General features: G+C 52.3%; 1 protein-coding gene across 1 annotated transcript in view; it reads left to right on the top strand.

Annotated features, from left to right (window-relative positions):
- The first annotated feature begins 485 nt into the window (after positions 1 to 485).
- IGFBP2 (insulin like growth factor binding protein 2) overlaps positions 486 to 11,768 on the top strand; it is a 28,107-nt gene continuing 16,824 nt past the window's right edge. The window contains exon 1 of the mRNA XM_032278288.1: positions 486 to 1,011. Coding sequence (XP_032134179.1) covers positions 591 to 1,011 — 421 coding nt within the window. The 5' untranslated portion in view covers positions 486 to 590. The remainder of the gene's footprint in view (positions 1,012 to 11,768) is intronic.

Below are 11,768 nucleotides of genomic sequence, written 5' to 3'. Positions count from 1 at the left end.
GACACCAAGCCATTGCTCCGAGCCACGTGCTAGTGCCGGTGATACCCCAGTATGGAGGGAGTTGGTGTGAGCCGACTGAAATCTACTTGAAGGTCAAAACGGTGCCTATGTCCTTTGTGTTCCCCTGCCGTTAGCCCAGTGCCGGCCACATGGGAAGCGCACAAACGAAGTCCTCGCGAACTGAGCTGAGGGCAGACAAAAGCACGCTCCCTTTTCCACCGCCACGCCGGTCCTACCCAAATCCGCAAGTTATCCGTATTCTACTCCAGGAGTCAGAGAGGCAGGGCCAGAAGAGGGAGGAGGGACGTGATCCGGGAAGAGCAGGGGACCCCCCCAGAGCCCGCAGGCGAGGCAGAGTGGGCGAACGGACTTGCGCGCACGCACTTTCCCGCGCGCGGGAATGTCGGGGGAAGGGGGTGGTCTCCAAAAGGGGGAGGGGAGAAGGCAGGGGGCGGGGAGAAGCCGGCCTTTTAAGACTCCGCTGCGGCGGCGAGGGACGAGGAAGAAGCTGAGGAGGCGGCCCCCGCGCTCGTAGAACCGTGCCACCTGCCCGCTAGCTCGCTCGCTGCGCCGCGCTGCCGATCGCCAGCATGCTTCCGAGACTGGGCGGCCCCGCGCTGTCGCTGCCACCGCTGCTGCTGCTGCTGCTGCTGGGTGCGAGTGGCAGCGGCGGCGGGGCGCGCGCCGAGGTGCTGTTCCGCTGCCCACCCTGCACGCCCGAGCGCCTGGCCGCCTGCGGACCCCCGCCGGTCGCGCCGTCCGCCTCGGTGGCGGGAACCACCCCCGTGCCCTGCGCGGAGCTCGTCCGGGAGCCGGGCTGCGGCTGCTGCTCGGTGTGCGCCCGGCTGGAGGGCGAGGCGTGCGGCGTCTACACCCCGCGCTGCGGCCAGGGGCTGCGCTGCTATCCCCGCCCGGGCTCCGAGCTGCCCCTGCAGGCGCTGGTCATGGGCGCGGGCACTTGTCAGAAGCTCCGGGACGCCGAGAACGGCGCCAGCCCAGAGCAGGTTGCAGGTAACATGGGCTGGGACAAAGAGTTGGGAGAAACTTGGAGGGTAGCGGAGAGCCCGGCGGCGGCCGTGATGCCGGGGAGAAGCGTGCGGCCGGACCTCACCGACTGTTGTAGGGGAGGCAAAGCCGAGACCTTGCACCAGATCTATGGGGACTGTGGCGAGCGGGACTCGAAAGTCAGGCCCGGGGAGGGGAACTGGAGTTAGAGCAAGTGGAAGAGCCCTGGAATCTGATTTGGTGGGGATGAGTGGGGAGAGGAAAGACATCCCTGCTGCCATAGTCTTACCCGCGTGGAACCGACCCTGACTTCTATTCTGGAGGAGGGATTTGCTGAGGAGAAGGATGGTGGTCAGATCCGTGGGAGTACGAACTCGAAGCTTATTTGGGGCACTGCTTGAGGATCCAGGGGTCCTGGTGGGATCGCTACTGGGAGGCGGAGGCTGCCGGGCGCCGATGACGCCAGGAACCTTGGAAGAGGAGAGGGAGCTAGGAGGAAGCACCGGCGTCCCAAGGGACCTTTTCTTCTACTGGGGTTGTGAGGTGGCAAGAAAGGACTTGGTACTTTGTAGGATGAGTGGCTTAGGAGAAAAAACGAACACTGATATTTCTCCCTAGGGAACGAGCAGGGCTCTTGCTACCACGTTGAATGGAAAAATGAAAGGGAGAGGCATTTGGTCGGCAAGGGGTCTCCCTAACAGCTGAATCCCTGTAACTTAAGCCCGATCGCCGGCTGCAGTCCCGGGACGGCGACAGCCTGGCTGTGCAGTTTCGCATCTGGGCCCCAGGTCGAAAGGCGGGAGAAATGTTACCACCCCCCACCCCCGCCCCCACCCCTTCCTGTAGGATACAATGGGGACCCGGGATTCTTTGTTCAGGGGCCCTCATCCCTCCCAAAAAGTTATTTGAGGGACACAACCAGGCTCTAAGGAGCTCACTTATTATTATTATTTTTTTAATTACAAAAGCCTCCTGCCCGAGTGGTGGGAGGAAGCTGTAATTTTTTTCTTTCTTCTTGGAGACAGTGGTGAAATGTGTCCACTGCCTGCTGCTGTTGTTTAAAAAGCAAGTGAGTCTAAGTTTCTCAAACTTGAAAAAGTGAGAACAAGAATGCTTGCTTTTCAGCTTCTGAGGTCTTTGTAAGCCCCCCACCCCCCACCTCCCCCCTCGCCTGGCCTGCTATTGTTTTTTTCCCTGTTCTCCTTGAGAATGGAATTAGGGGTCAGAGTTGAACTCTTTCTTCTGTTTCTCTGGCACATTTTGCTCTGGAGTGCAGAGCAAGTTAGGGCTTCCTCCGAGGGGAGCCCCTCAGTCCCTTTCTTCTCCCTCCCCTGTCTCTTTCTTCTCCCTCGGCTTGCTTCCTTCCCTAGCCGGCCTGGAAGTTTCCTTTCCTCCTGCTTCTCTTAGAAAGTAACAAGAAAAGGAAAGAGGCCCGACGAAGTCTTTTCACTGCGGGGTGCCCGTCCGCCCATCCTGCGTTCCTCCTCATCACCCCTCTGAGGTCCTACGGGGGAGGTGCTGTGCGGTTTCCGAGCTGAACTCTGACTAACTAAACATCTTCCTCGGCAGGGTGAACTTTCTGCAAGGCGTCTAAGTTCACAGAACGGTTTGGCCGCTGACTGTTTATTAATAAAGTGTGTGATGCCTTTCTTTCCTCAACGTTTTACTATTTTTTTTTCCTGCCCTTTGTTCGTCTCACTCTAAGCCTGAAAACCAATTTTCCTACTTCCCAAATCCTTGAAGCTGGTTAGGGTCTTTAGCCAGGAACAGATGCAGCAGATTTTCTCCCATTCATTTTTCCCAGGAGCCTGAACGGGGGGTGGGGGGAGTTGTCAGGGGAGGCCAGGGACAATGGGGTGAGTTCATGGGAAGAATGTCACTCTGGATTTTCTGCCTGCTTATGGGACTCCCTTCCGCCAGCTTGCCCCAGCTGCCTTCTCCTCCCCAGTGCCCAGACGCCTTCCGCATTTTCTTTTGTTCACCACCCTGGGAAGAGGGGATTTTCAGCCGGGATGGAAGGTGGGGGGCAGGGCTGGAAGCTGAGTGGGCGCACTCAAAAGAAGTGACCAACGTCGGGGTGCCTGAGAAAGAGTCGGGCTGGGGGAGGGGAACACTTTGGGAAGGAGCCTGGGCTTGCAAGGGTGCAGGAGAAAAAGGGGTCAAAGTTGGAGGCTTTTGTGTGGGAGAGGGTCTTAGACTGGGGCAGACACTGGGGTCACAGAATGGAGAGTGCTGGGTCTGAGTTGGGTGGGGTCTGCCCCAGACAGAGATCTTAGCACTGAATCATTTGCCTCCCACTCCATCTCCCGGCCCCTTTTCTCTTCCCTCCGAAGAATGAGCACCCCCCCTCCAGCCTGCATTCCTCTTTGAGCAGGTTGCTTTTGAGAATTTTAAACATACCCTCTTATTTCGAGGCAGCGAACCTCAGCAGTTCCGGCTTTGCTGTTAGCTCTTTTGTCTCTGTTCCCGGGACTCAGGGGCAGTGTTGCTGGCTTCCTGGGGATGGCAGGGATGCAGGGGTGGGGGTGGGCACATCAGTGGGTGGAAGGAGTGGGTGGTGGTGAGCCTCTATCCCACGGGGACGATGCGCTGAGGCTTGTTGGTTCAAAGAAACTGAGAAATCAGACCGGGGGGAAGGGGTGGATGAAAAACCGAAAGGAGACCCTGAGATCTGCTTGAAGTTGGGACTCTAAAAGCGGGTGTGTGTTTGGTGGTGGAATGGACGGAAGTGCTTAGAAATGTCAGGGGCCAAGGAGGGAGCAGGCTTGGGCCAGGCCAGGCCAGGCCCTATCAAAATTCAGGCAGGGCTGGACCGGCTCCCCGTCAATATCTCCCCAGCCTCCTTCCCTACCATGTACAAAGCAGGGGATTATACTGAGGGGCGGGGCCCGCTGCACGTATAAAGGTGCTATAGAAATGTGTAGTCATTCAAAGTCCCAGGACAGACAGACGGGCGGGCGGGCCTGGGGAGGCTCTGCATCTGCAGTTGCCAGGGAAGAATAAAGGGGGGAAGGGGCGAACACTGATTTACAGTGGTTCAGTGCAGCTTCAAAAAAAGGGGGGGCGGTGGGGGGAGAAGCAACGGGACTTCTGGCTCAGTACTGCTTCGCATCTCGTCTTGCATAAATTTGCATACTGAGTTCAAAGTGGTAAAATAGACCAGGGAAATGAGTGGGATCTACTGTCACTGATTGTTAACACCACTACCTTCCACCTCCCCTCCCCCCATCTGGACAGAGCTCCCAGCACTAGTTCTGCTAAGCAGCGCCACCGCCTGAGTCACCAGTCACCACTGTTCGTGGAAGGAGGAGATGGGGAAGCGCCTGTCTAGGAGACCAAGCAGGGTGTGGCAGTGTGCACCCGGGCCCTGCAGGGGGCCTCTCTAAAGGGGTGGGCTGGAGTTTGAGAAAGCTGCAGAATCCCTGTCTTCTTTGTTTGAAATTTCCCTACTCAGCTTCCACATATGCCCCAAGCATTTACTGCGTTAGGTCCCTTTGTGTAAAGGTCAATGATCCACTTCTTTAAACAAGATATTTGAGGGTGGTTCGAAAACAGAAAAATTCTATGTAACCATGTCAGGGAATCTGAGAAAAATGAGGCACAGGAATCTCTGGGTTAGAATAGCTGGCAGAGCCTAGAAGGAGGGGATAACTTACCTGTTGTATTCCTGAGGGTCTGTCTACATCAGGGCTCTTGGTCAAGTGGACTACTGAGTTTCCTGTCAGCAGAGGGAAGAGAGAGGCTTAGTTGGTTCTCATTGCTGGCCTACTTCAGGACCGAGCTTTAAGACTTCCAGGCAAATCATTCCTTCAGGCTTGGGGGCTGGGTGTGGTGGTTCACGTCTGTAATCCCAGCACTTTGAGAGGCCAAGGCGGGTGGATCACTTGAGGTCGGGAGTTCCAGACCAGCCTGACCAACGTGGAGAAACACCACCTCTACTAAAAATACAAAATTAGCCAGGTGTGGGGCATGCCTGTGATCCCAGCTGCTCAAGAGGCTGAGGCAGGAGAATCGCTTCAAGCCGGGAGGTGGAGGTTGCGGTGAACCGAGATCACGCTGCTGCACTCCAGCCTGGGCAACAAGAACAAAACTCCATCTCAAAAAAAAAAATGCCGGGTTGCCTGAAAGTGGGAGCATATCCATTCCCTCATTATCTAACCTTTGAGGGCTCACTTGGAGAGAACTGTTCCCTGGCCCAATCATCAGGTGGCTTCCAGTTGGTTTTCAGCTGGGCTGTTCACTGCCATAGAAAATGGGAGGTACAACTGTTCAATTCTTTTTTTTTTTGAGATGGAGTCTCGCTCTGTTGCCCAGGTGGGAGTGCAGTGGTGCGATCTTGGCTCATTGCAACCTCTGCCTCCCCGGTTCACGCGATTCTCCTTCCTCAGCCTTCCGAGTAGCTGGGAATTCAGGTGTGCACCACCACACCCGGCTAATATTTTTGTAGTTTTGGTAGAGGTGGGGTTTCATCATGTTGGCCAGGCTGGTCTCAAACTCCTGACCTCAAGTGATCCTCCCGCCTTGGCCTCCCAAAGTGCTGGGATGACAGGGATGAGCCACTGTGCTCGGCCACAACTGCTCGATTTTTCTATGAGGAAGTTCTGAAAATTCTGCACCAAAGGGAATGGAGAATGGGTAAATATCTACGATGCCTGGCAGGACAGGGCAGGGGGCTGCTGAGAGGAATGAGGGAGGAGCAGAACAGAAAAGGGCTGTGAGGCCACGTCCACATCTGGCTTTGTTGTTGCTCCTTCCCACATTCTAGAACACTCTCCAAAAGAATAAAGCTTAGTTTTTTTTTTTTTTTTTTATACTGTGTATCTGGGAATTATTTTTATTAGTATTATTTATTTATTTTGAGATGGGGTTTTACTCTGTTACCCAGGCTGGAGTGCAGTGGTGCAATCTTGGCTCACTACAACCTCTGCCTCCCGGGTTAAAGTGATTCTCCTGCCTCAGCCTCCCCAGTAGCTGGGATTACAGATGCCTGCCACCATTCCTGGGTAATTGTTGTATTTTTAATAGAGATGGGGTTTCACCATGTTGGCCAGGCTAGTCTTGAACTCCTGACCTCAGACATCACAAAGTGCTGGGATTATAGGCCTGAGCCACCAAGCCCGGACTATTTTTATTTCTGAAGTAACTCAGAATCCAGGGAGTGCATTTCGTCTCAGCCTTTCTCTCTGTGTTCCTGACTCCCTCTCTTACCCTCTCCATCCTGTCCTCTTGGTCCCTGCAGGCCATTCTTTCCTTTCCCTTCCATGCCTTTCCCACTCCAGCTCAGCTAGAACACCTGACTGCTTGCTAGGTAGGTGGGCGGGGCACAAAAATGGCATGGAAAATACAGTGGTCTCAACCTTCCTCAGAGATCCATCCAATCAGAGGGACACTATGTAGGTGACTGGAGACTATAATGCTTGAAAAAACTGGAATCCTTAGATGAGGAGGGTGGTTGACTGGGCTTTGAGGGAAAGGACCTCTATAGGCCAGGGAATGGTGATTCTCTCCGAGGGGGTTAGCACTAGTGCTGCCCCTGCTGAAACCAAGGCATAGAAGAGGGAGATGATGCTTTAATTCATCAGGGAAGCTGGTGACCTGGTTGGCGATATTCTAGACCCCTCTGCTTCTCCTGTCTCTGGCCAGCATTTCGCTGAGATGGCAGGCAGCCCCCAGGAGATGAGTGGTGCTCGCATCTGTCCTCACCCTATTATGAACCAGATTCTGCGCCTGCTTTGTCTCCTGTCTTCCACCTCCCTGCAAGGGAGGCTTTTCTACCTCCGTTTCACAGGTGTGGACACTGAGTGGGTCAGCGGTAAGAAAGTGCTGAGAGACTCACCTGAGTACCTTCCCACTGCACCCCTCTACCTCCACGGCCAGGCAAAGAGTTGCGCTGTTGGCAGAGAAAAGCGTTTGACTCTATCAGCCAGAAGTTTTGTTCCTGGACACCTGACATGTGCAGGTGATGTTTGGGGCACTTACCTCACAACTGTAAGTAGCCAGCATACAGAGGTCAGTCAAGAGGGACAAAAAGGGTCACAGGGTGGGCCTCTCGAGAGAAGAGCTGGCTGGTAGCAGATGATGGTGCGGGCAGCCTGGCCTTTGCTGTCATATTGACCTGGGTTCCAGTACAGACATGTCTCTCTCTCTCTCATTCTCTTTTTTTTGAGGTGGAGTCTCACTCTGTTGCCCAGGCTGGAATGCAGTAGCATGATTTCAGCTCATTGCAACCTCTACCTCCTGGGTTCAAGTGATTCTCCTGCCTCAGCCCCCTAATAGATGGGATTAGAGGCATGTGCCACCATGCCCGGCTAATGTTTGTATTTTTAGTAGAGACAGAATTTCTCCATGTTGGTCAGGTTGGTCTCGAACACCCAACCTCAGGTAATCCACCCACCTCGGCCTCCCAAAGTGCTGGGATTATAAGCGTGAGCCACCTGCTTGGCCAGACCCGTCTCTTAATACCAGAGTAGTTAGCCAGGCTCTTCCACCCTTGCCAGTTCCCTGTTGGTAAAATAGCAATGATTTTACCTCTTTCCCAGGGTGTATGTTAGTGCAGCTGTGATGATGGCAAGCACCTGGCACATAGTAGGTTCTTGTACATGTTAACTGCCTTAATAATCTTGGCAACTGATGCCTTCTCCTTGACAGTTAGCTGGCCTTTAAATGAAGGCCAAACTGGAATGGTCAGGCAGGCCACTCTTCTCTGGAGGTTCAAATCCCAGGTGGTCTACCATATACTAATCATCCAAGGTAAGAGATTTCTTCTTGCTAAGCCTCAGTTTTCTTATTTGTAAATCAGAAATTGATAGTACTTCACTGGGTCAACTACGCAGACGTTTGTAAAGATATGAACTACGTGTAAAACCTAAGCTCTTGCATTTTGGTAATGATTTACTTGGTTTCTATCTCTTCACCTGTGAATGAAATATCCATACCTCTCCAACCTGCTCTACAGGGCTGTAGCAAGGCTGTTTACGGAAAGGGCAGTAAAGCTGTACTTTACATGCAACATGAATGCAGTTGACGGTGCATAAATGGCTGGAGGCCAACAGGCTTGCATTTTTTTTTCTTTGAGATGGAGTCTTGCACTGTTGCCTGGGCTGAAGTGATCTTGGCTCACTGCAACCTTTGCCTCCTAAGTTCAAGCAATTCTCCTGCCTCAGCCTCCCAAGTAGCTGGGATTACAGGTGCCTGCCACCACGCCCCACCAATTTTTTTATTTTTAGTAGAGACAGAGTTTCACCATGTTGGCCAGGCTGGTTTCAAACTCCTGACCTCGTGATCCACCTGCCTCAGTCTCCCAAAGTGCTGGGGTTACAGGTGTGAGCCACTGTGCCCGGTCAGGCATGCATTTTTAATGGATTAGTTAGGCAGTGCTCTTTGGGGCCCATGTCCTAACATCTAGGGCTGACTGTTTTTGTTATGGGAGCTTCCCTCTGCAGTGTCTAGAATGGGGGTGGGAGGGACTATGGGGGAATAGAGGTGGCTCCAGAGCTTGGACACCTGGGTTCTCATACTGACCTTGCTTCTCGTAAGCAGGTAACACAGGGCTGAGTTCCTCCTTGACTAGGCCAGCCCACCTGGAAGACCTAGCCTTCTGGCTGTCAGTCTCCAGAGCTCTGGAGAATCTGTGAGGCCACATCTTCGGGTGGCGGAAGGTCCTCTGTATAGATGGCCTTCCAGGGGATGTCTACAAGGATCCAGACTTTAGAATAATAGTGTTAAATATTAACTAATCCAGGTGGTCCTAGCACATTTAGCACATCTGGTATGCTCAAGGGTGTGCAATTGTGCAGTCATCAAAGCCAATGAGGACCCCTTATAGGACCCATTTCCTGCACCAGGAAAATGGTCCTTTCACATCTCTGAACCTGGGATGCCAGAATGCACTGAACTTGATCCTGGCAAAGAAATTGGAAGCTTTTTCCAAAAAAGTGATAATTTTCTTGCTACATTGTCTCCAGAGGTTACTCCTGAGTTGGGGAGGCAGCATCCCATTTTGCAAGAGGCTGAGGGATTTTCCATAGGAATGCTGGGTTAGGGGAGTGTCTTCTGAGTACTGGGGTTCTACCTAATGTCTGATTCCATCTGTGGTACCAAAAAGCCCTCTGAACGGCAGCCTGTCTGTGCACAATGATGCCGACGACTTTCTTTTCCAGCATCGAATGAGGCAAGGCCCCAGGAAAGCAGAGAAGGAAGGATACCTGAGTCTCTGAGGGTCAGAATATACTTAACGGTGAAATCAGGACTGGGGACAAAGCACACTATTGCCACCGGGAATCCAAGTGGATGATCACGTTAGACCAGGGGTGTCCAATCTTTTGGCTTCCCTGGGCCACTTGGAAGAAAAATTGTCTTGGGCCACACATAAAATACTCTAACACTAACCATAGCTGATGAGCTTAAAAAAAAATTGCAAAAAAAATCTCATCATGTTTTAAGAAAGTTTATGAAATTGTGTTGCACCATGTTCAAAGCCATCCTGGGCTGCAGGTTGGACAAGCTTGCCTTAGACCCTTGGAGGGCTTTCATGGTGGAGGCAGGAAAGGAAAAGCCCATTTTACAGGTGGGATAGTAGGTCCAGAGAAATGTGTTGGTTTTCAGTTCCAGAGTAATTTCACCTGCTCCCACTCTCCACCCTCACAAAGTGCAGGCTGGATGGGATGTCAACTTTTTTTCTTCTCCTTTAGAATGGTCCATATCTTCCTATGCCTCTCCTCCTCCTTGGCCACTAACCCCTGACTCTTCCCTCCCCCTTCTCTGCTCACTCCCGTTCCTTAACAAAGCCAGGGAAGATCTGGGCTGGCTCAGTCCCTGGGTGTCAGTCAAGACTCAGAGGGAGACCTTGCTCAGAAAGCCAGCTCTCCCGGAAAGAAATACAGAGCGACTGTAGTCAGGAATTTTTTCCCTTTCCTTTTTCTGTGGGTGGGGGGAGGGACACTTGGCAGTCCTTGAGGCCCTTCTGGCTGCCAGCCCCACATCTCTTCCTGGCTGTTGGGAGGCAGGGCAGGGGTGAAGATTGGGGAGGAGGGGGCAGGGGCTGGCAAACCCCCAGTTGCTGGGCAGAGGAATTGGCCCGCAAGCCCTGGTGTAGTTGGCCTCTAGTGAAGCCTGGGGAGGCTTCTAATTAGTGGAGGACGGTGAAGGTGTGGCAGCCTGTGCTCATTCAAGGAACTGAGCTCTCTGAGCCAGAAAGTCAAAGGGAAGAGGGGGCTGAGCCCCAGAGGGCCTTGGCAGGTCAGAGGTGGGGAGGAATGGGTGCCTACTCCCTGCTCCATCCTATTAGAAGTTGAGAAGAGGGGACATTTCAGCTGGAGGGATTCGGGTTGGATTCCAGGGGTGCAGTCTCATTGGCACCAAGCAAAGAGTGCTACCTCAAAGGGTAAGTGATACAACAAATGGCTTTGTTCTAGACATCGTCCATTTCTACCAGAAAGCTTTGTTGGTTTTATATTGTTCCCCCGCCTCCTGCTTCCTGCTCCAGCTCCGTTTTAGCCTCGAGAGTCTCTTCACTTGACAAATGAAGATATCAAGGCTACATTCAGGTTCAACTGCCAGGGCAAGCACAGACCAGATTGCTGTCTGCTTCTGTAGGTTCTTCCAGCCCTCCATTTCCACCAGACTCACACATGCAGAAAAGCAGTGAATTACATATTGCTTCTTGGAAAAGCTCTTTTCCCTGGGAGGTAGTCATTAAGGCATACCTTCTCAAAAATGTTCCTTTATGCAACTCTCTAGGAAGTTTCTTTTAGGTCTATTGTCTTTGCTTCTGGATGGAGGTGCCAAGTTGCCTCCGGATGGTGAATTTGTTTTCTAAAATGCCTGAGGCCAAGAAAGAAATGAAAATGGCAATTCCCTTGTACCCCGTGTCCTGCTCCTATGACTGCCTGATAACACTGGGCAGTTGCTATAGCAACGGTGGCAGGAGGTGTGTCAGGCAGAATAAGGGGGTAGGGGTGGGACGGGTTTACCCGATCAAGGTAGGGCTGCTGACATGACTGATAGCCTCCTTCTGTGGGAAGATGGGGGGGTCCCGTAGAGATGGGGAGGGGAAGAAATAAAGCCCTGGGGCTAAAATGTCTTTCTTGGGTCTTTCCTTAGTGACCAGGTTAACAACCTGGGTTTGATTTTGGCCACTGGTTATGTGACTTCGTGCATTTGGCTTCCAACTCTACAGCTCATTTATCAAGTGTGAGAGGGGATAAGAAATGATCAACCTCCTGTGCCTGCTTGATAATAAAGTTAAACATGCCAGCCACATAGCACAGAACCTCAGATAATCAAATGAAGTAGTGCAGGTTTTGATTCTTGCAACACAGGAGAACAGGAGAATGGCAAACACCTGTTTTTGGATGTTTTCTGATTGGTCAAGACTCCTGTTAGCAGGTGTGGCTTATTCCCTTGAGTGTGGCTTACCTGGACAGCTGCCCTTTGCTTTGGCAAGCCTTCAGTGAGTCCAGAGAGGAGTCAATAGTTGATGGTTTTCCAGGGGGCAGTCATGACCCTTGATGCCATTGTGCCTGGGTTCTACCAACTAATGACCAACCATGTCCCATTTGTGCCCTAGAAGTTAGGACTCCCACTTGAGGCTCTGCTGGTTGTCTCTGGCTTAGTTCACTGCTTCTAAAACCATGAGAACATAGCCAAGGAAGGCGATTGATATGATACACTATCAGACAAAAATAGTGAACTTTAGCTGAAGATGGAGAAAAGCATGGTGACCTATTTAAAGACACTTATTTATATTCAAGACACTTCTTGTG

The sequence above is a fragment of the Sapajus apella genome, unplaced genomic scaffold, assembly GCF_009761245.1.
Source record: "Sapajus apella isolate SASKATOON/1434 unplaced genomic scaffold, GSC_monkey_1.0 scaffold10, whole genome shotgun sequence".
Lineage (NCBI taxonomy): Eukaryota > Metazoa > Chordata > Mammalia > Primates > Cebidae > Sapajus > Sapajus apella.
The sequence above is the reverse complement of the archived record's forward strand: the minus strand, read 5'-3'. Positions and strand labels throughout refer to the sequence as shown.